This window comes from Leopardus geoffroyi, chromosome D1 (assembly GCF_018350155.1).
Source record: "Leopardus geoffroyi isolate Oge1 chromosome D1, O.geoffroyi_Oge1_pat1.0, whole genome shotgun sequence".
In the NCBI taxonomy this organism is placed as follows: Eukaryota; Metazoa; Chordata; class Mammalia; order Carnivora; family Felidae; genus Leopardus; species Leopardus geoffroyi.
The window spans coordinates 102,855,536-102,876,742 of NC_059329.1; the positions used below are offsets into that span (position 1 = coordinate 102,855,536).

The following is a 21,207-nucleotide window of genomic DNA, read 5'->3' on the forward strand; positions in this document are numbered from 1 at the left end:
TTGTCCTGGCTTACCTTTAGGCAGGACTATAGTGAAAATAACTACTTGAAACGTGACAGGACAGGTCCTGTTTTTATTTTGGTGATTTAATTTAAAAATTCCTGAAAAGTCTTTTGTGACCATCAAAACTCCTGGTCATTTCAAAGCTTAGAGAATCTTGACTGCCACAGTTCTTTAATACAGAATTTTGTTCTGGAAAGTAAAGCCCTTTTTGGATGTAGCCAAAGGTGAGACAGTGGATGACTGAGGGATGAAAAAGCCTATTAGAGGCGGACTGACTGGATGGATATGGCTGGCACTTTAATTTGGTATCTCACTTTGTCTCTTCTGTTTGTCAGAAGCAAAAAGGCTGTGCCCTAGTTTTAAATAGGCCTCCTCAGATACTAAATCTCCAGCAATTGACCAGAACCCATTATTTTCGCTGTCCATGACTTAAGTATATACACTCTTGCTCTGATATCCTAGATTAAAACTCGCTGAATGAGTGGTTTTCCACCTACTGATCTAAGTAACAACCTTGGCTCATGGCAACAGATTTTAACTCTTCTGTGTCAAGTTTATTTAAAGTCAGATTACATTAGCTTGGGTTTTCTATTGCATTTTGCTGGTTTAGGCTGCCTTTTTGTTGCTGTCTTAGCTTAGAAATGTTTTCGAATCAGCCAAATAATTTAATTGTCTTAATTAAGGAATGAGGCAGTTCAAAGACTCCTATGAAGACGAGAAAAACATTTAACCTTTGCTTGCCAGAGGTTTATTTAAAAAAAAAAAAAAAAATCACAGGCTTGACCAGGAATTAACCTTGTTGAACTACACTGGTGACTGTGGGTGCTTTTTCAGTTGGCGATTCTGTTTCAATGCAAGATTGACTCAGAAGACAGTTGAGACTTAACTGGATTAACTCTTCAGATGGAGCCTCATCCAGGTGCTTGGTTCTCAACACTATGGGCAGAGTGTTATGCGTCTGCTGTAGACAGGTATTAGCAAGCTCTGCCTCACTTGTGACCATGCTCCCAGATCTTACTCTGGTGGTTTCCCTGCCTGCTAATGAGATAACATAATGATAAGACCCAAATTCGCTCTGATTTTTGAATGCCTTGGATTAAACCCTGACTCACACAGAAAGGCACTTACCTCTTAATAGGCAGCCACAGTTCACCCAGTTTGATAAATGTAAATTTTTTTTTCAAAAAAAAGAAAACCCCTAACAAATGAGACAATGTCCTAAATCAGACCAATTGCACAAAAGAGATGAAAAGAAAGCTTCCTGGGAGAGGAAGAGAGGTCCGTGAGAAAGCCAACCGGGCTGAGCCTTAACAAAAGCATGGCCCTTCTGTCATATAATGCGTTAATCTCAGTCAAGCACAGCAGGAGCTGGCTTCTGTCCCGGTTGCAGGGGATGCTCCCAAGGCAGTGTCCGAGCCTGGAAGGCAGCTTTTGTCAGGCAGGAAAAGCCATTCTGGTAGAGCCCTGTTAGCGGAGGCTGCTGCTGCTGCTGGCCTGAGAGCTGCCCACGCCTGGGTGGTCTGGACTGTGTCGGTTCTGGGGAAGACAAGGAAGGAAGGGTAAGAACAACTAGGAAGTAGCCTTGGCCTTGATCAGGGCTGTACAGGAAAAAACCGATGTGCCCTGGGTTTTCAATCCTGGGTCCAAGCTGAGGCGAAGGACTACTGGGGGCGGGGTGAAGTGGGGAGATTCCGGGGGGCTGCAGCAACAGGCCCCTACCCTACCTTCTTTTTCTTCTTCTCTTTCTTCTTCCTCTTGCGTTCAGGATCCTCCTCTTTTTTCTTTTTCTTCTTCTTGTGATCAGAATCAGATGGCGTTTCTGTAGGAGAGTATGTGCTTATCACCTGCAGAGCTCAAAATTCCTTACTGCTAGGAACTCAAAAGACCACAGGAAAACCTAGTCAAGGGCAACTGCTGTTCTTGTAGCGACCAGGAAGCATAGGGAGGCACTGCTAAAGCACGGTTCCAGGTTTTTACTTGCCCAGGAGACCTACTTGCAAGGAACACTAATTACCTTTAGATCAGTTTCAGGAGAATCTGGGAGTCCAGGGCTGTGTAAGGAACCTCTCTGGCCTTTTAACTGAGGAAGGTCCAACTAGATCCAGGTTTTCTGGCTTTGAACAGAACTGCTTCTTACCTGGGGGGACAGGATCCTGGGTACGGCTCTGTTTGTGCTTGTGTTTATTCTTCTTCTTGGGAGGCTGAATATGCATCAGACGACACTGCTCTGGCAACTGAAGGAACCAAAGGAAGGTCCAGGTGAGAGGAGGGAGGAGATCCCCTGCTCCCATCATCTGTTCTGCTCAGTAAGTTATGAAGGAACAGACTTGGACAGAAAAACCACCTCCATGCCTTTCAGGCCTCCCCATGTGCCTTCTTCCTCCCCAGGAGGGGACTCACCGGGCCAGTGTGGAGGCGAAAGCCAGCCAGCATGGTCCCTGTGATAGGATTAAAAGAGCCACCAAGAATAGGGGGCTTCTCAATGAGGGAGCGGAGGCTGCTGTTATCATGGGAACCGGGCAGATCAATCATCCCTGGCAGGTCAGGCAGGAAGTTACTTAGCTTCTCCTTCACCTTCTTCCCACAGAATTTATTATAGGAATGTTCCAGGTTGTAGTGTGTGATCAGATTGGTGCTGCCTGTCAGCTCAGTGCTACCTAGAGGACACAGGGAGAAGAACAACAACAAAAAAATCAGTCCCAAGAGAAATTTTTTTTAATTTATTTGAGAGAGAGCACGCGGGCAGGGGAGGGGCAGAGAGGGAGGGGGAGAGAGAATTTCAAGCAAGTTCTGTGCATGCTGACCGTGCACGGTCAGCGTGCAGAGCCCGATGTGGGGCTCGAATTCACGAAACCGTGAGATCATGACCTGAGCCGAAATCAAGAGTCGGGCCACCCGACTGGGCCACCCAGGTGCCCTGAAGAATTTTTTTAAGAACCCCACAGGGAAAGTGAAGGACTGTAAAGAATCTTTTAGGTGAGCATTACAAAGATTAAAATTTATTTTTAAAGTAAAAAACAGCAAAATGAAATAACATACAGTAAACACTAAAAAATATACTACCGTAGAATGGTAGGGTAGGTTGGAATGGGAAGGAGAAAAATCGGCAAAAATCCAAACAGGGCACGTGGAAACTGTTCTTCCCCAATGAAGGAGACACTCTCCCCTCCTTGGACTCACCGCAGTAGTAACTTACATGCTCCTTACTCCAGGCTAAACACAGTTCCGAGTGCTTTTCACAGCGAGAAAAGCTGACACCAGCAGGATGTTACCTCAGAGCTCAACTAGAAGCAAGGTAAGGGCCAAATATGACCCAATGGCTTGAATGTCTCTGGTCAAGCACCCTTTTTTTTCCTTTCTTTTTTTTTAATAGCAAGAACCACTAATTACATAGGGAATAAACGGGTTTTTTTTAAGCTACTGCTGCCTAACTTGTTACCACCGTCTCTATTCTTCCTAATGAAAGTATAATGCTTTGCCTAGAAAAAAGAAATGTTTGATTAGCAGCTGAGCAAACAGGATTCTCATCCTAGTCATACTCTATGCCTCAGTTTCCTCTTATCTTTGGAGTGGGGTAACAGCTCTCTTAAGCACACTTAATTTTTTTCAAGGTTTAAATGAAAACATTGAAAAGTATATTCTATAGATGCAAGGCACTATCAGTACAAATATTGCACGGCCGACCTTTTTCAAAGAATAGAAACTTATTAGTAATGTAGTAAGGATCTAGAGGCAAGGGTGGAGCTGTCTAGCCTGCCTACAGTTTCATCTACAGTTATGAGGAACACGAAGAATACAAATGACAAGAGTGGCTTGTTCATAATCATTCACTTGGAAAAACTCCGGCTCTGAACCGGGAGTCCCTTGAGGGCCGAGACCAGGTCTTTCCTGTTCATACCTGTGTCGCTGGTGCCCAACACAGTACACACCTTCAGTGCTCAGTAACTATTAAGTGAGCAAGGTATTTTCCCCTCCATACCCCTAGGCCCTACCTTCTTCCCTTTTTTCTTTTCCATGCCAAACATTTCAGCAGTGGTCTACTGTAACAGCAGGGGACTCAGTGCCACAGTACTGCTCCTCAAAACTAGGCACTGCCTCCTGCCATAAGAGTGCCCTGCTTCCCCACCCGCCCTGGTCGGCTCTCCTCTTCCAGGTGGTCATGCTCAAGGTTGAGGTGAGAAGGCACTCCTGCTTTTCTGGAACACTTTATGCGTCCACCCAACTTCCCGTTTTGACTGTCAGTTCCACGAAGGTGATTTGTAAATCTCTCCCTCCAGTCCTGACTCCCCTCCTAAAAACTAATCTTGCATTTCCAACTTCCTCTTAGTTAATTTCATGCAGATTCATTTTTTAATTTTGAATTAAAAACATTTTTTTTAAGATTTGAAAATTTTTAAGTAATCTCTATGCCCCACGTGGGCCTCGAACTCACAACCCCAACATCAAGAATTGGATGCTTTTCTTTTTTAATTTTTTTTTTTTAACATTTATTTATTTTTGAGAGAGAGAGAGAGAGACAGAGCGTTGAGTGGGGGAGGGGCAGAGAGAGAGGGAGACACAGAATTTGAAGGAGGATCCAGGCTCTGGGCCGTCAGCACAGAGCCTGACGTGGGGCTTGAACTTGGGAATGGCGACATCATGACCTAGGTCAAAGTCTGACGCTTAACCAACTGAGCCACCCAGGCACCCCTGGATGCTCTTCTGACTGAGCCAGCAAGGTGCCCCCAGATTCATCTTTTTAAACTCTCAATACTCCCCACCTCACTCATGGTTTCTCTGTTTCAATACATGGCACCCATATTCTCCAGATATTTTTAGAAGCAGTACTACGCAGTTCAAAAATCTCAATGATGTACTATTACCCTAAGGAAAAAGCTCAAATTCCTTTGGCACTCACGATAAAACATATCTTACTGTAAGCTTTGGGGTGTGATCAACCACTACTCCCCTGTGCCAAATTCTGATCCATCCAAATGAGTCTCTCATCATCTCCTGAAAAACACGCTCATTTTGTTTCCTTTTAGGAAATTTGTTTTTATACTGATATAATTATAAGACCATCTTTTCTAGTTTTCTTCACAATATGAATTTTCCAGGTCTGGCTCAAGTGACAACTCTTTCTGTCATTTTGGATAGTAAACATTTTTAAAACCATCATGTAGTTTCTGTTTTTTTTTTTTTTTTTTTTTTTTTTTAAAGCAAACTCTACCCCCAACGTGGGGTTTGAACTCACAACCCCAAAATCAGGGGTTGCATGTTCTACCTACTGAGCCAACCAGAGCCCCCCATCGTGTAGTTGTTAGTTGTATGTGAGGCAGGACCACAAAGTAATGAGATTAGCCTTGACAAGTAATATAGACACTATCTTTAAACCACATATTTTATATTCCTAAGTAAAATAAGCTCTTTAAAAGCAAGGACTAGGGGTGCCTGGGTGGCTCAGTCAGTTAAGCGCCAGACTTCAGCTCAGGTCATGATCTCCTGTTTTGTGGGTTTGAGCCCCATGTCGGGCTCTGTGCTGACAGCTCAGAGCCTGGAGCCTGCTTCAGATTCTGTGTCTCCCTCTCTTTCTGCCCTTCCCCCACTCATTTTCTCTCTCTCTCTCTCTCTCTCTCTCTCTCTCTCTCTCTCAAAAATAAATAAACATCAAAAACATTTTTTAAAAAAAGCAAGGACTAGACATATTAGTTCTCTCCCCTTCTCACCACATACCCCACTTCCTACATACCCAGCATTTGCCCAAAACCTATTCAATATCTCTATCAACTGACTGATACAAACAGGTACCATCAGAATAGATAAGGTTGGAGAAACTTCTGGTAGACATCAACCACTAACCAAAGGAAAGTCAATCTCTCTATGCTTCAATTTTTTTTTCCAGCTATAAAATGCCTCCCTCAAAGAGCTTTTTTTTTTTTAAATGTTTATTTTTGACAGCACGAGCGGGGGAGGTGCAGAGAAGGGGACAGAGGATCCGAAGCAGGCTCTGTGCCGACAGCAGACAGCCTGATGCAGGGCTAGAACTCATGAACTGTGAGATCATGACCTGAGCCAAAACCAAGAGCTGGATGCTCAACCGACTGAGGCACCCAGGGAGCCCTGAAAGGGCTATTCTAAGTATTAAACTCTATTACATACGTATTTAACTGCATTGTGAACTTCAAAGCACTGTACCAATATGCATTATTATTTCTCTCAACTCTTGATGTAGCAGTAGGACTTGGGAGGAATTGAAAGGCAACTTGGGAGAGGCACCTGGGTGGCTCAGTCAGTTGAGCATCCGGCTTCGGCTCAGGTCATGATCTCACAGTGAATTCAGGCCCCACATCCGCTGGCTGCTGTCAACTTCAAGACTGCTTCAGATCCTCTGACCCCCTCTCTCTCTGTTCCTCCCCCACTCACGCACATACATACTCTCTCTCAAAAATAAACATTAAAAAAAAAGACACTTGGGAGATTGAACACGTCCAAAATGACTCTTGATTTCCACCTTCTCAAACTTGTTCCTTCTTGGTCTCAGCACTACCATCCACCCAATTATTCAAGCCAGAGATTTACAAGTATTCTCAATTCTTCTCTACTTTTATTAAAGACTTTTTTTTTTTTTTACATTTTCTTCTTATTATTATCATTAGTTTTAGTTTTTAGTTGAGAGAGAAAGAACGAGCGGAGTAGGGGCAGAAAGAGAGGGAGACAGAATCCCAAGCAGGCTCTGCACTGTCAGCGTGGAGCCTGAAGGGGCTCGAACCCACAAACCGTGACATCAGGACCCTCTACTGACTGAGCCACCCAGGTGCCCCTCCTCTCTACTTTTATATTCGATCCTTTGTTCCTATAAGCTCCACCCCTAACATTTATCCTGTATCTATCTGTTCACTTCTCTCCTCCACTGCTACTGCCTAGTCCAAACCGTCGTCTCTTTCCTGGACTACTAAGCAGTAACTTCTGACTGACTTCTCCACTTTCCCCCACCTTGACTTTCCATTCTTAATGTAGCAGCTTGAGTGATTAAAACAATTAGATCATGTCACTTTCCTGTGTTAAAATGGCTCCCCCTGAGGGGCGCCTGGCTGGTTCAGTCAGTAGAGCATGCGACTCTTGATCTCAGGTCATGAGTTTGAGCCCCATGTTGGGTATAGAAAGTACTAAAAAACAAACAAATAAAATGGCTCCCCCTGAACTTCAGATCAAAGTCCTCTGCCTGCCCTTCTCACCTTCATCTCCTGTAACTCTTTCCCTTGAACCTTCACTGGAGTCCAGCTGGTCTTCTGACTCTCAGATATTCCAAGCTTTTCCCTCACAGCAGGGCTTCTGACCTCGTTTCTTGCATCTTGATTTAGCTCTCCCCCTCACACATGGCTGACTCTTTACATTTAAGCTCAGAAATTATCTACTCAGAGAGGGCTTCTTTGATCACTCTAGCTAAAGTAGTTCGGCCTCCTCAATTCTTTACCAGTTTTTTTCCTGTTAGCACTAACCATTATCTGACCTTATCTAGGGTACTCTGTGCCTCCTCCTCTGAAATGTAAACTCCAGAAAAGGCAAAGATCTTGTCAACCCTATTCACAGCTGAACCTTAACGCATTTAGAACAGTGCTTGGTACATAGCAGGTGCTCCAGCAAAGCAAATTTTTGGTTCAATTCTAATCGCTCCTTCGGACACATAAGGAAATGTGGAGGCCCTGAGTAGGAGAGCAACATGCGTCAAACCAACAGCAAGTTTGTGGCAGATTTGGAAAACCTTAGGTCTGCAGGGATGTTAAATGAGGACTGTCGAGTTCCAAACTCAAATTCTGGGTAATCTTTAGGCAACCATGAACCAGTATCAGGGACAGAGCCAGATATGGTGTGAAAGAAGGTCACGGAAATTTATTCTCTGCCACCTCCCAATCCCTGCCAAAAACTCACGTCACTCATCCAAAGGGGTGGGAATCCTCAGACCCCTTCCGACTCACTTTGAGCGCCAAGGTCCTGGCACGCGTTGCCTAGGTTACCTAACACCTTCGCCAGCCGGCTGAGAGCCACGCCCATCATCTCCTCACTATGATCTGATTGGCTGCTTTCGGCCGGGCCTAGTACTCACCTGGCAGCTCCCGCATTAGGTAGAAGGGACCACAACCAGCCGCTGACTTGTCGGCGCCGGGCGGGGCCGTGGCCGAGGTGGGCTGCGGGGCCGTGCCGGGGCCCCCGCCCGGAGGAGGCGGAGGCGGAGGTGGTGGCTTCCCTGGTCCGAAGCCGAGTGCGGTTGGGGGCGGTGGTGGGTCAGCCTGAGCTCCGAACAGCGCCGAGAAATTCTCCATCGTCTCCTCCACCCCGGCCCTGTCCCGGTGTCTGGCGTCGGTAGTTTTCATTGGACAATCCTTTCACGGTGTCCCGCCCCCTTCCTCAGGAGCCGCTTTTCATTGGGTGTTCCGCCTACCTTTTTCCGGCAACTACTTCCGTCGCTTTATGAGAACGTTAAGGAAGTGCTATCTAACCTAATTAAATTCTTCTCTGTAGTCCTCCGTTCGGGACAGTCGCATATCCAATAAAATGACTTAAGTGGAAAAAGCGACAGCTAGATCGACCAATAAGGTGTTAAATCCCTTTTAATTGCTTACCTGCAGCAGCGTCCAATGAGAGATCTACTTCCGGGCACAGAGGCGGTGCATCCGAGACTAGGCCCAATGGCAGTCTCAATGGTGAGAGAGGCGGGGCCAGACCTACAGACGCCGAAGAGCGGCGGGCGCCGCAGGGGCCGGGAAGATGGCGGTCCTCGCACCTTTAATTGCTCTGGTGTATTCGGTGCCACGACTTTCACGATGGCTGGCCCGACCTTACTATCTCCTGTCAGCCCTGCTTTCTGCTGCATTCCTACTCGTGAGGAAGCTACCTCCTCTCTGCAGCAGTCTCCCCACGCAACGCGAAGACGGCAACCCGTGTGACTTTGACTGGGTGAGCGGACCCCGCGACCTTGACTGTCCCTGTCCCCAGCGGTTGCATGCGGGAGCCTCGAGGTTCACCTTTTTGAGGATACCTGAGGTTCCCAGCCTGTAGCGGACCTACGGATTGTTAGAATGTAGGGCCTGGACCATCATCGAGCCTAAACCACTTCATGTTTAATTAAGACGGGAAAACAGGATATCCTGCACAGCAGGCTAGCTCTTAGTGTTCTTGAGTCCTGGTTCTGTCTCAGCATTCCTGCTGGCCAAGAGCCGTACCCAAACTCTACACATTTACAGTGTTTTACAGGGCTGCCCATTAATGTAAAGTCTCTTGACGAGCCAGTGAAATAAACAAGGCGGGTAGTAGTATTCACGTTTTATTGATGAAGAAATTGATCTCGGCGTGGTTAGGCGAGTTGCCAAACTAATCACTAGTGAGTCAGCTAGTGAGGGATTGCGACTTGAAACCACTGTTTTGGCCATAGTACCTGCACACTCTTATCAGCCGTTTCTTAGTCCAATTAATATTTCTAGAGTGGGCACTATCTGCTAGGCACTGCCCTGCGTCCTCCGGACGTAAAAATGAACACAGTTGTTAGGTCTGTTAAAAAGGGATTGTAAAAAAAAAAAAAAAAAAAAAAAAAAAAAAAATTGTAAAGAAATCTTTCTCAAGCCTCTTGCTGTACTTCCTGAGTAGAAGAAGAGAGACCGCTCAGAAAAATGACTGGAAGCTCTGTGCTCTCTCTGCTGTACAACAGCAGCTGTGTTCTGAGGGAGGAGGGTCAACCTGGGGTTTTGTCTTTTTCTCAGACCCCCAAATGAGTCTTGACCTTTACCAGAACCCACTCCTTATTTTTGTCCTCCATTCCTTGTTTACTCATTCATGTTTCCTCTGTCCTTAGTGTTCCTAATTAGCTCAAGTGTACCCATGCTACTTTAGAAGATCCTATTTTTATCTAATACAGTAGTCCATCTGTCCCCCTCCCCTGTATATCTGAGGCGAGTGGGGAGTAAATATTCATTGCAAGACCCCCAGTTCCCTGAAACTCTGGATAGCATGGAGCCCTATATATATGATGGATTGTCCTATACATACATACCTTGGGTAAAGTTTAATTTACAATTTAGGTACAGTAAGAGATTAACCACAATAATGATAAACTAGGACATGTATAACAATATAATGTAATAAAAGTTATGTCAATGTGGTCTCTCTCTCTCTTTCCCTCTCCTAAAATATCTTACCATACTATACTCATCCTTCTGATGATGATATCGGATGATAAAGGGAGGTGAGATGAAGTGAGGTGAATGTCATAGTCACTGTAACATACCATTAGGCTACTATTGACCTTCTGTTGATAAGTCAGAAAGAGGATGATGTGTTTCCTGACCGAGGTTGACCGCAGGTAACTAAAACCACAGATAAGGGAGGACCACTGTATTCTATACTGATTTAACCAAAATGGGACTCAAAGATACAAGACATAAGTGGGTAGTAGTAAAGATTTTAGTAAGTGTAGGGACCTTTTATAGAACTAATTTCTTTGTATACTCTCCTTTAATAATATGTAAAATACTGGAGTTTTTGTATTTTACTGTTTCTCTAATAGATTTTTTTTTTTTTTTTTTTTTACTTAGAGTTTATAGCCAGTGTTTGTTTTCCTGGAAAACACACGTTTTACTGATTTACCTTGGTGACTGAGAAGTTAGGGTATTAAGGTAAATAATGTTAGCAATAACAGCTAAATAAAAATAAATAAATAACAAGAGGCACCTGAGTGGCTCGTCAGTTGAGTGTGGACTCCAGCTCAGGTAGTGATCTCACGGGTTGTGAGTTCGAGCCCCACATCCGGCTCGCTGTTGTCAGCCTGTCAGTGCAGAGCCGGCGTCAGATCCTCCCCACCTTGTTCTCCCAAAAATAAATAGAATATTTTCTAAAAAAGTAAACCTCAGATTTTCAGTGACTTAACAAAAGTTTATTTCTGTTTTATTAAATAAAAGGAAAGAATCAATCATTTTGCATTTTCTGTATATATTGTCTTCCAGAGTACCCAAATAATTGCTAAGGGAATGTTGACTTCTTAATAGACAAATTTGAGCTAATAAATACAGAAGGACTGATGGAATTTAAAAATCATTTAGCAAGGATGCCTGGCTGGCTCAGTCTGTGGAGCATACGACACCTGATCTTAGGGTTGTGAGTTCAAGCTGTATGTTGGGCATAGAGCTTACTAAAAAAACCAATCAACCAACCAAAAAACAGGTAGCAACCCCTAATGGAATAATAAACCTAGGCAATGATCATCTGTGGATGCTAAAACCATCTCTAAAGGGATGCAGAAGGTGATGCTAGATACTCCACCAATGACGTATTTCTTGCAAAAGATGTGGATTTCATTGTATGCAAGCCTCTAGGTTTCATTGCCACTTTATAAAAAATACAGTGGATAGAAAATCATCATCAGAAGAACACATACCATCAGTTTGCAAACAGCCAAATCCAGAAAGCGGGAAAGTTGACAGTTCATATGACTGTCTTTTTTTTTTTTTTTTTAAATGTTTGTTTATTTTAGAGAGAGCTCTCAAGAGTGGAGGAGGGGCGCAGGGGAGGGGTGGGGGGAGCGGGGCAGAGGATCCGAAGCAGGCTTCTGCTTGTCTGCAGTGATGGCGGCAAGCCCAGTGAGCAGCTCAAACTCGCAAACCTCAAGATCATGACCTGAGCCGAAGTGGGATGCTCAGCCAATTGGCTGAGCCACGCAGGCGCCTGGATGCGTGTTTTCAACAGATACATAGCCTAGGGTAAAAAGAAAGAATAGATAGCCTTTAGAGATAAAGGAAGGCCAGAGAAGCACATCAGCTAAATGTACTGTGTGGACCTTCCTTGCTTGTTCCTTATTTGAACAAGCAACTGTACCAAGACAGTTTGAGATAACTGGGATCATTTGAATAAGGACCAAGTAGTAAATGACAGTAAGGAATTACTAATTGTGTTAGATATGACAATGCTATTTTGGTTTGTTTAAAAAAAAAACAAAAAAAAAAAAACAGGAGAAGTCCTGGGGAGCCTGGCAGGCTCATTTGGAAGAGCATGCAACTCTTGCTTTTGGGGTTGTGAGTTTAAGCCCCATGTTGGGTGTAGAGATTACTTTAAAAAAAAAAAAAAAAAAAAAAAACTTAAAAAAAAAGGGTTCCTTAAAAAAAAAAAAAAACAGAAGTCTTTATCTGTAAGAGATACACACTGAAGTATTTACAGATGAAATGATAATAGTTAGAATTTGCTTTAAGTTTCTCCAAAACAAGTGGGTAGCATAGGTGAAATGGAACCGTTTTGGCAAAACATTACTGTTAAATCTGAGTAGTAGGGATTTATTAAAGTATTGTAGGGGTGGAAAATTAGTTTTCTTTACCTTTCTGAGGTCTTAGCTGAGACCCCTGTAATAAAAGACAGATTGAAAACAAGAAGGGGGCCCCTGGATGGCTCAAGCATCTGACTCTTGATCTCAGCTCAGGTCTTGATCTCAGGGTCATGAGTTCAAGCCTCATTTTGGGTTCTATGCTGGGCATGCAGCCTACTTAAAAAAAAAATAAAAGCAGTTAAAAGATAAAGTTTATTCATATGTATACCTCATGTGTACATGGAGATACCCAGGGAAAATGAATTAACTCAGAAGTGGATTGGAACTCTGGCTTATAGGGTCGCCTGGGTGGCTCGATTGAGTGTCTAGCTTCAGCTCAGGTCATGATCTCACAGTTTGTGGGTTCAAGCCCCGCATTGGGCTCTGGGCTGCTGTCTCAGAGCCTGGAGCCTGTTTCGAATTCTGTGTCTCCCTCTCTCTCTGCTCCTTCCCCGCTCATGCTCGCTCGCTCTCTCTCTCTCTCTCTCTCTCTCTCTCTTTCTTTCTCTCTCTCTTTCAAAAATAAATAAAAACATTAAAAAATTTTCAAAAAAAAAAAAAAAAAAGAACTCTGGCTCAACAAAGAGCAATACATTTTTGGAGAAATGACCGGACAAAGGAAAGAACTTTTAGGCTTCAAAGGGCGGCAAACTGTGGGAAGGTAAACTAATGGCAGATAAAGTCCCATTAGTTATGTTAGGTTCCTCTGGTGCTGTCTCCAGGCTGATAGGGTCTAAAATTGTCTCCCTTGATTAACTTTTGTCCTTCCTGGTAGAGAGGGTTGGAGGAACACCTTTAAAAATTTATGTCCTGCTTTTAGACACAGAGAGGGAGGGCAAGGAGCTTTTAATTTTTTCCTATCTCTTTTTTTATTTAATTAAAAAAAATTTTTTTAATGTTTATTTATTTTTGAGAGAGACAGTGTGAGCAGAGAGAGAGAGAGAGACAGACTCTGAAACAGGCTCCAGGCTCTGAGCTGTCAGCGCAGAGCCTGTTGCGGGGCTCGAACTCATGAACCATGAGATCATGACCTGAGCTGAAGTTGGATGCTTAACCAACTGAGCCACCCAGGCCCCCCATTTTTTAAAAAATGTTTTTAGTGTTTAATTTTGAGAGAGAGGGAGAGACAGAGTGCGAGTGGGGGAGGGGCAGAGAGAGAGAGGGAGACCCAGAATCTGAAGTAGGCTCCAGGCTCTAAGCTGTCAGCACAGAGCCTGATGCGGGGCTCGAACTCATGAACTGTGAGATGATGACCTGAGCTGAAGTCGGACGCTTAACCTACTGAGGCACCCAGGCGTCCCAAGGAGCTTTTCTTACATCTATTCTTAATTGCTTTTAAGTCCAAAATTATTATGCAGAATAATCAAAAGTAGCATATTTTGGGGTGGCAAATTCCACTACCTTTTAGTGTCCTCTCTACTTTTGTGTGTATTTGCAACTTTCCATAATAAAAGATTTAAAACTAGGAACAGGCAGGCAGAACAACTAAAGGGGCAGCCGCTTTGCATTGTTGGTCTGGAACCCGTCTCACTCTGTTGCCTTATGGTCATCCTTGCATCATCCAGCCAGCAGACAAGACAGAAGGCTGAATGCAAGGCCACATGCTTTCTTACTGCCTGGCACAGACATGGCACATCGCTTCTACTCACGTGCCACTCAGGAGTGCTGGTGCACAGTTCTACTTAGGTGCAGGTGGACAGAGAGCATCTCACTGCCAAGAACGCCCAGGACGAAAGAGAAACTGGTTTGGAGTATACATAGCCAGTCTTTGCCATTGACCCACTCTGTTTTCAGAGAATATTCCTTACAGTCCTATCTTTGTTCTCCTGCTAGACCACAGTCCTTTTTTTTTTTTAAGTTCATTTTTCCATATTTGCTAAGTCCCAATTCTAACCCAATTCCATTGGTGAAAACTCTTGCTCCTTTCTGCTCAGGATGATTTAGTAGGGTCTGTTGTATTCCCTGACCCCCACTTTACAGGTCTCTTTCTAAAGTCAATTACTTTTTGTTGGAGATTGATGCTAAAAATCCAGGACCTAAGAGGTCCCTGAATCCCAGCTGTAAATCACAGTTGATTAGCTCTGTCTGAAATAGTGATTTGGGCACCTGTGTTGTAAACAGAAAGGTCTGGAAGCCCTCTCAGACCATCTAAGCTCTAGTTGCCCTTCCTCCCATGCTTTTTCTCACATGGTCCTTGTTCTTCTTCACTGTGGTCTTTACTCTTTGAAATTACCTTGTTTGTTTCTTTGTTGTGATGATTGTCGGTCTCACAGACCTTCCAGTTGAGAAAGGGAGAAAGAACTGGGAGCCCAGGATCCTGAAAAAGGGTTTCTGAAGCTCTGAGGTCTCTGCCAGCTTTCAAATTCGGTCAAAGGTGCTTGGATTATCACTGATTGTTGAATGGGGAGGAATGATTTAACATAAGCAATCCCCCCCCCCCCCCGCCCAAATGAAATAGCCAAATACTGTATTAATGAAATATTACAGAGAAGGTTTCCCTGGAAAAGTTTTATTCTGCCAGGGTCACGCTGAGTTGGTTATATTTTCTTAACAGTTTTTATATTTTTATTTAATTTTTTTATTAAAAAAATTGCTTTTAATGTTTATTTATTTTTGAGATGGAGAGAGACAGCACAAACAGGGAAGGGGAAGAGAGAGAGGGAGACACAGAATCCAAAGCAGGCTCCAGGCTCTGAGCTGTCAGACCAGAGCCCGATGCAGGGGTCAGACTCATGAACCGCGAGATCATGACCTGTGAGCCGAGGTAAGCGAAGACGCTTAGCCGACTGAGCCATCAGGCACCCCCAGTTTTGTTTTTTTTTTATTATTATTGACTTATTTTTGAAAGAGAGGGAGAGAGAGAGAGAGACAGAGAATCCCAAACAGGCTCTGAGTTGTCAGCACAGAGCCCAGTGCGGGCCTCAAACTCACGAATGGTGAGATCATGACCTGAGCCAAAGTTGGTTACCTAACTGACTGAGCCACCCAGGCGCCCCTGTCTTACAGTTTTATATGGTACCAGGCTTTATGCAACTCTTTCATACCCATCATCTCATTTAATCCTCACAGTAATAGATATTACTAGATATTGGAACAAATAGATACAGTTCCATCAAGGAAACCAAAGCTCAGAGGTTAAGTGATCTGCTGAAAGACACCAGCCAGTTTGCGGCAGGGGTGGACCCTGACTGGTGGTTTTCCCACTACATCTTAGCTGACTGCAGTTATTTCCTTTTTTTCCCCTTTTCTTTAATGTTTATTTATTTATTTTGAGCGGTGGGGAGAGGCTGAGAAAGAGAATCCCAAGCAGGACCACTGCTTGGAGCAGAGACACCTAAGGCGGGGCTTGAACCCACGAACCGTGACATCGTGACCTGAGCTGAAATCAAGAATCTCAACCAACTGATGCTCAGCCAACTGAGCCTCCCAGGCGCCCCTCCGGTTCTTTTCTGTCTTTGCTGACACCATTCCCAGAGTGGAGCTCTGCTGGGTTTTCTTCCCTTTTTGGCTCCCTTCCCCACCCACGTCATCTCTGTTTATGGCATTTCCTGTCACTTTGGTTCTCTTCCAGAGAGAAGTAGAGATCCTGATGTTCCTCAGTGCCATTGTGATGATGAAAAACCGCAGATCTAGTAAGTGTAGCCTGCACCTCAGCTTCTCGAGGTTGGGACTAATGCCCTCTGGTCGTGCTTTCATTCTTATTATGCGAGGGGCATGATTTGGTGAAGGAGTCCCACATTCCGCGCCAAGGCTGAATTTGATCTTGAACTTTTATCCTCTCCCCCCTCTCCCAATCCAAAGTACCACAGGAAGAGAGACAAACGGGATATAGGAGTATGCAGCCCAGCCTGACCTGTGACATCTTTGTGTTTCAGTCACTGTGGAGCAACATATAGGCAACATCTTCATGTTCAGTAAAGTGGCCAATGCAATTCTTTTCTTCCGTCTGGATATTCGCATGGGCCTGCTTTACATCACACTTTGCATAGGTAAGGAGATTGGCTGTGGGACCCGAGTTCCGACCCCAAACAGGCTTCTCCATACCCTTCTTCTGTATGTTGTACCTCATGAACTACGTGTGTGGCTCAGGTGAGAAGAATCTACGGAAACTTTAGGAAGAGAGAAACGTGTCCGTGGTCTGTGTGTGTCCACAAAGTGTATTCTTTGGTGCCTGAAATCTTCGAGTCGGTTTGCAAGTAAATCCCCTGCTCAAGGCCTTATATGTTTCCTCTGACATCTTTTTTCTGGTTAGTGTTCCTGATGACGTGCAAGCCCCCCCTGTATATGGGCCCTGAGTACATCAAGTACTTCAATGACAAAACCATTGATGTGAGTGCTCTTTCCTGTTTCTTGGGCCCCTCGTGGGTGACCTTGTATCTGTGCTTTTTCCTCGCTAGGAGGAGTAACGGTGCTTCAGAATGGAAGTCAAGGGCCCTGCGGTTCATTACCAGAGCTAGGGAGCGGTGGGGGGAGAGGGAAAGCCAGGGGGAGGAATCAGACCTGGGAGCCTGTGTGGTCCAGCTCACTGTTTCTTCCCTGTGTGTGGCAGGAAGAGCTGGAGCGGGACAGGAGGGTCACCTGGATCGTGGAGTTCTTTGCCAATTGGTCTAATGACTGCCAGTCGTTTGCTCCTATCTATGCTGACCTCTCCCTCAAGTGAGTACCGCAGAGGGTGGGGGAGGAAGGGAACTGAGGTGCTGCACTCTCCCTCTCATTGTTTTTGGCCTTGATTTTTGCACATTGCAACCAAGCCTTTTTTTTTTTTTTTTTTTTTTAAGTTAACTCATTTATTCTGAGAGAGAAAGCATGCACACACACAAGTAGGGGACAAGCAAGAGATGGGGGGGAGAGAGAGGGAATCCCATGCAGGCTCCGCACGGTGGCACAAAGCCCGATGGGGGGCTCGAACTCATGAACTGAGAGATCATGACCTGAGCAGAGACCAAGAGTCAGTTACTCAACCCACTGAGCGAGCCACCCAGGTGCCCCACCTAACAGCGTTTCTCCCCCCTCCCCAAATATGTGGACTTCTTCCCTTGATCCAGTCCCTTCTTTCACTATGTTAAACAATGTATTTTTCTCAGGTACAACTGTACAGGGCTAAATTTTGGGAAGGTGGACGTTGGACGCTACACTGATGTTAGTACACGGTATGTAAAGGCCTGGACAGAGGGTCTGAGCAATAAATCACTTTAAGTGACGTAGACAGATGCATTTACAGAGTACTTTCTGGGCCCTGTAGGTACAAAGTGAGCACGTCGCCCCTTACCAAGCAACTCCCTACTCTGATCCTATTCCAAGGTGGCAAGGAGGTCATGCGGCGGCCCCAGATTGACAAAAAAGGACGAGCTGTCTCTTGGACCTTCTCTGAGGTATCTGAAAGAGTGAGCGAACAGTTTGGAGAAGGGTGTGGAACAGTGGCAGGCTTTGGAGCTCCACTCTGATTCCTGGCTCTGCCACATGCCCCCTAGTTTTGAGAGAGGGCACTCATTACCAGATTTAATTCATGAATTTATTCAGCAAATTTGTTGTGCTTCTCCCACGTGCCAGAATTGCTAGTACTGGGGAACGGTTATTAGTTACGATTCAGTCTCAAAGGCCCTCGTACCCAGTCTGTAGGCCTGTGGATCACAGGGTTGTTTCGTAGAGTACAAGTGTAGCTGTAATTCTTGGTACAGTGATGGTCACATAACAGGTACTTAACTAACTGTACAGGGTTGACTTTTCCAGTACCCAGAAAGGGAGCGTTAGGTTAGAGTTGGTTCTGTCCTCTCCTTCCTTCTCTCCTACACTGTGTTTAAATATTTCTGACTTCCTAGTAAGAACTCTCCTTTCCAACTGGAACCCTAATGTGTGCACCTCTTTTGCGCAGGAGAATGTGATCCGAGAATTCAACCTGAATGAGCTGTATCAAAGGGCCAAGAAGCTATCAAAGGCTGGAGATCACATCCCTGAGGAGCAGCCTGTGGCCCCAACCACCACAGAAGTGCCAGAGGGGGAAAGCAAGAAGGACAAATAGAATCCCTGCCTTCTCAGTGCTTCCTCACCTTTGAGGCCCTGCCCCTTCTGTAACCACAGGCCCTGCCTGAGGCCTGGGCCTCTTATTTATGTTTCCCCTTTGGCTCTGCCTCAGTCAGGCAGGGTGCTGCTTCTGATTTTAAAGAGGCTTTCAGGGAATTGACAGGCACCCTCCGGGAAGGCCTCCACTGCTGTGGCCAACTTTCACTGGAAGAAGGGAGAGATCTCTGATGATGGAGGAGGAAATGCTTGCCTTCCAAGCTTGGGTCCGAGTATCAGCTGCTGTCCACCACTCACATGTCTCCACCGTGCGGTGTTTTCATCCTTCCTCTTAGTGGACCTGCACAGTCTACCTAGATTATATTAAGCCTAACAGAAAATGCCTAGGTATGGAGTCTGCACTAGGATTTTTCCCTCAAGGACCCTTACTTCTTTAGGCATTTCTGGCTTGGTCTGTGGCCTTCATTAATAAGGCTAACTTTGTCATTGGTCCCCAGGAGAAACCTTTAACCACTGAGCTTACTCATTGGAGATAGTTTTGAATAATCCCCCTAATTTTTGGAGTTTGGGAGGAACGGGAATAGGTTTGAGACGTTCCTTTGTATGGTGGGGCTCAGGAGAAAGCCGCCCTTGGGCAGGTATGAGGTTTCACTTAGTCTCCTACCTACTCCCAACACCCAGTTGATGGTTTTCAATAATAAAGACTGGGATTTCCTTTTGATTGCGCCTTTGTGTGTTCCTAGCCTATTAGAAAGGCCTGGCAACTGCAGAGGAAGTGTGTACCTCACCTGCCTGGCATTGGTTCCTAGGATCCGGGAGAGTTGGGGAAGACTAGTTTCCGTAATCTTAAGAGTCCTGACCTCGCCAAGTTAGTTTGTGGGTTTTGTTTGGGATTGGTGCGCAGGTTCCCAAGGAGGAGGTGGGGCGTGGGGGGGGGGGGGGGGGGGGCGTGGGGCACGCTCTTTAGCCGGACGGATGGTTATAGAAAGGCCTGTGCGAAGCCCGGCTTGTTTTCAGAGCTACCTAGTCGGCGATCCTCCCGAAGTGCGGTGGCTCCGTCGGGGGCTGCCTGTACCTTACCCCCTCCGCGGGCAGTGGTTGTGCCCAGGGAACTTTTTCCCCTTCCCCACCCCCGACCGTGAGCAGAATGGTTGTGCCCAGGGAGCCCCCCCCTCCGGGCTCCAGCTGGGTGGTTGCGCCCAGGGCCCCACCCCCACCCCCAGGCCGCGGGCTGAGTGGTTGTGCCCAGAGAACCCGCCTCCAGGCCACGTGTGCGCCCCGGCCACGCTTTCCGCAGCGAGGGAGGGGCTTGGCCCTGGCGGTTGGTTTTCTGGACTGTGGTTTGGGGCTAGAGCGGCTCCGGCCGGAGTCCTCGCCCCCTCGGTGCCCGAGTCTCCACCCTATTCCCCCCAGGTCGGCCCGGCTCCCGGCCCCATGGCTTCCCGCGGCAGGAAGCGGAAGGTCGAAGCGGAGGTGGTCGCGGCGGCGGAGAAGCGGGAGAAGCCGGCGGGTGACCGGAAGAGAGTGGAAGAGGCGACCGTCGTGATCGAGCATTGGTGAGGGGCCTGGAGAGGCACGGGGAGGCGGGCCAGGGCACACCAAGGCCCCGGCCTCTGAGCTTCCCCGTCTCTCCCTAGCACGAGCTGACGCGTCTACGGGCGCAACGCCGCGGCCCTGAGCCAGGCGCTGCGCCTGGACACCCCGGAGCTTCCGGTGGAAGTGAATCCTGCCAGGCCTCGGAGGGGCAGCTTCGAGGTGACGCTGCTGCGCCCGGACGGCAGCAGTGAGTGGGCGTCCGGGACCGGGGGCAGGCGGGAAGCGCCGGTCTCAGACCGCCGGCACCTCGGGATGTGGGGGAGAGGCTGGTGCACGACGAAGTGACTTCGCTCTCGGTCTTTTTCCCAGGTGTGGAGCTCTGGACTGGGATTAAGAAGGGGCCCCCACGCAAACTCAAGTTCCCTGAGCCTCAAGAGGTGGTGAAGGAGCTGAAGAAGTACCTCTCGTAGGGTGTTTTGAGCAGAAGTCCTCACGCTGAGGTTTGAAGGGGGCGGGAGGGGTGGATTGTGGCTATTTGCGAAGCAGCCCTCCCTCTACCCTATATCACACGGGATCTACCACTCGTAACTCTTCTTGCTCTCAAGATGTCCCCTTATTACTGGTAGGAAAGCTCAAAGTCGGCAATAAAATTGTTTCTTACCAGTGTGCTTTTGGCTAAACTGCACGTTTCACTGTCCTTGAGCTAAGTCGTAGGATGCTGATGGTAATGTAAATGACCCTATAGAAATGCAATTTGTGCCCTTGGAAGATGCGGTTGTCCTTCTCTTGATCCCGTGGGAGAACCACTGTACTGTCACTCCTGGCCCCAAGGATCTGACTGGTTTTTTATCCCTAATGCTCCTGCCTGTTGTCAGGCACTGACAGCTGACTGATGAGCTGAGTGAAATGTGGCGGTAGGATGCAATCCTTGGACTCTCCTGGGTTTGTGGGCTCTAGGGTGGGGGACACATCTTTCTCAGGCTTTAGGATTTCCTGGGCCCCTTCTCTAACCCTTTTTTCCCTTCTCATGTTCACAGCCTTCGGTCCCTGGTGACGTTTGGAGCATTTATGACGGGACATGGCCAAATTTCAGTCATGTGCCTGAAGCCCTGGTTTCTTCCCCTCCAGAAATGATGGTTCAGTTGTGAGGCAGCCCTCTAGTAAGGCACTGAAAAGTTCTTGGGTTTGGTTTGCCTAATAAAAATTGAAACAAAGAATTTGAGTAATAACTTGATGTTATGGTATTAGATGGACAGAGCTCAGCCTTTTGTGGGATTGGCTCCCTTTCTATTTTTCATATTCTAAGGTCACCAATTATCCTGGAGCTC

At 46.4% G+C, this 21,207-nt stretch overlaps 3 protein-coding genes across 4 annotated transcripts; 2 read left to right on the forward strand and 1 right to left on the reverse strand.

Annotated features, from left to right (window-relative positions):
- Window positions 1-55: 55 nt before the first annotated feature.
- Window positions 56-8,362, reverse strand: MED19 (mediator complex subunit 19). The gene is made up of 5 exons (XM_045485314.1): window positions 8,087-8,362; window positions 2,404-2,660; window positions 2,141-2,237; window positions 1,728-1,822; window positions 56-1,539 (listed from the first exon to the last, which is right to left on the reverse strand). The coding sequence occupies exons 1-5, from the start codon at window positions 8,352-8,354 to the stop codon at window positions 1,471-1,473; spliced, it is 786 nt and encodes a 261-aa protein (XP_045341270.1). The 5' UTR covers window positions 8,355-8,362; the 3' UTR covers window positions 56-1,470.
- Window positions 8,363-8,673: 311 nt separating this feature from the next.
- On the forward strand, window positions 8,674-19,064 carry TMX2 (thioredoxin related transmembrane protein 2). 2 transcript variants are annotated; one of them, XM_045485310.1, is made up of 8 exons: window positions 8,674-8,937; window positions 15,897-15,957; window positions 16,201-16,314; window positions 16,578-16,654; window positions 16,875-16,981; window positions 17,410-17,475; window positions 17,568-17,697; window positions 18,198-19,064. In XM_045485310.1, the coding sequence occupies exons 1-8, from the start codon at window positions 8,749-8,751 to the stop codon at window positions 18,342-18,344; spliced, it is 891 nt and encodes a 296-aa protein (XP_045341266.1). In that variant the 5' UTR covers window positions 8,674-8,748; the 3' UTR covers window positions 18,345-19,064. The 2 variants fall into 2 exon arrangements, with proteins under 2 accessions (XP_045341266.1, XP_045341267.1); XM_045485311.1 differs by lacking the exon at window positions 18,198-19,064 and having other exon boundaries at window positions 8,700-8,937; window positions 17,410-17,464; window positions 17,568-17,660.
- A 548-nt stretch (window positions 19,065-19,612) lies between these two features.
- On the forward strand, window positions 19,613-21,094 carry SELENOH (selenoprotein H). The gene is made up of 4 exons (XM_045485312.1): window positions 19,613-19,899; window positions 19,981-20,126; window positions 20,249-20,379; window positions 20,917-21,094. The coding sequence occupies exons 1-3, from the start codon at window positions 19,778-19,780 to the stop codon at window positions 20,347-20,349; spliced, it is 369 nt and encodes a 122-aa protein (XP_045341268.1). The 5' UTR covers window positions 19,613-19,777; the 3' UTR covers window positions 20,350-20,379; window positions 20,917-21,094.
- The last annotated feature ends 113 nt before the right edge of the window (window positions 21,095-21,207 follow it).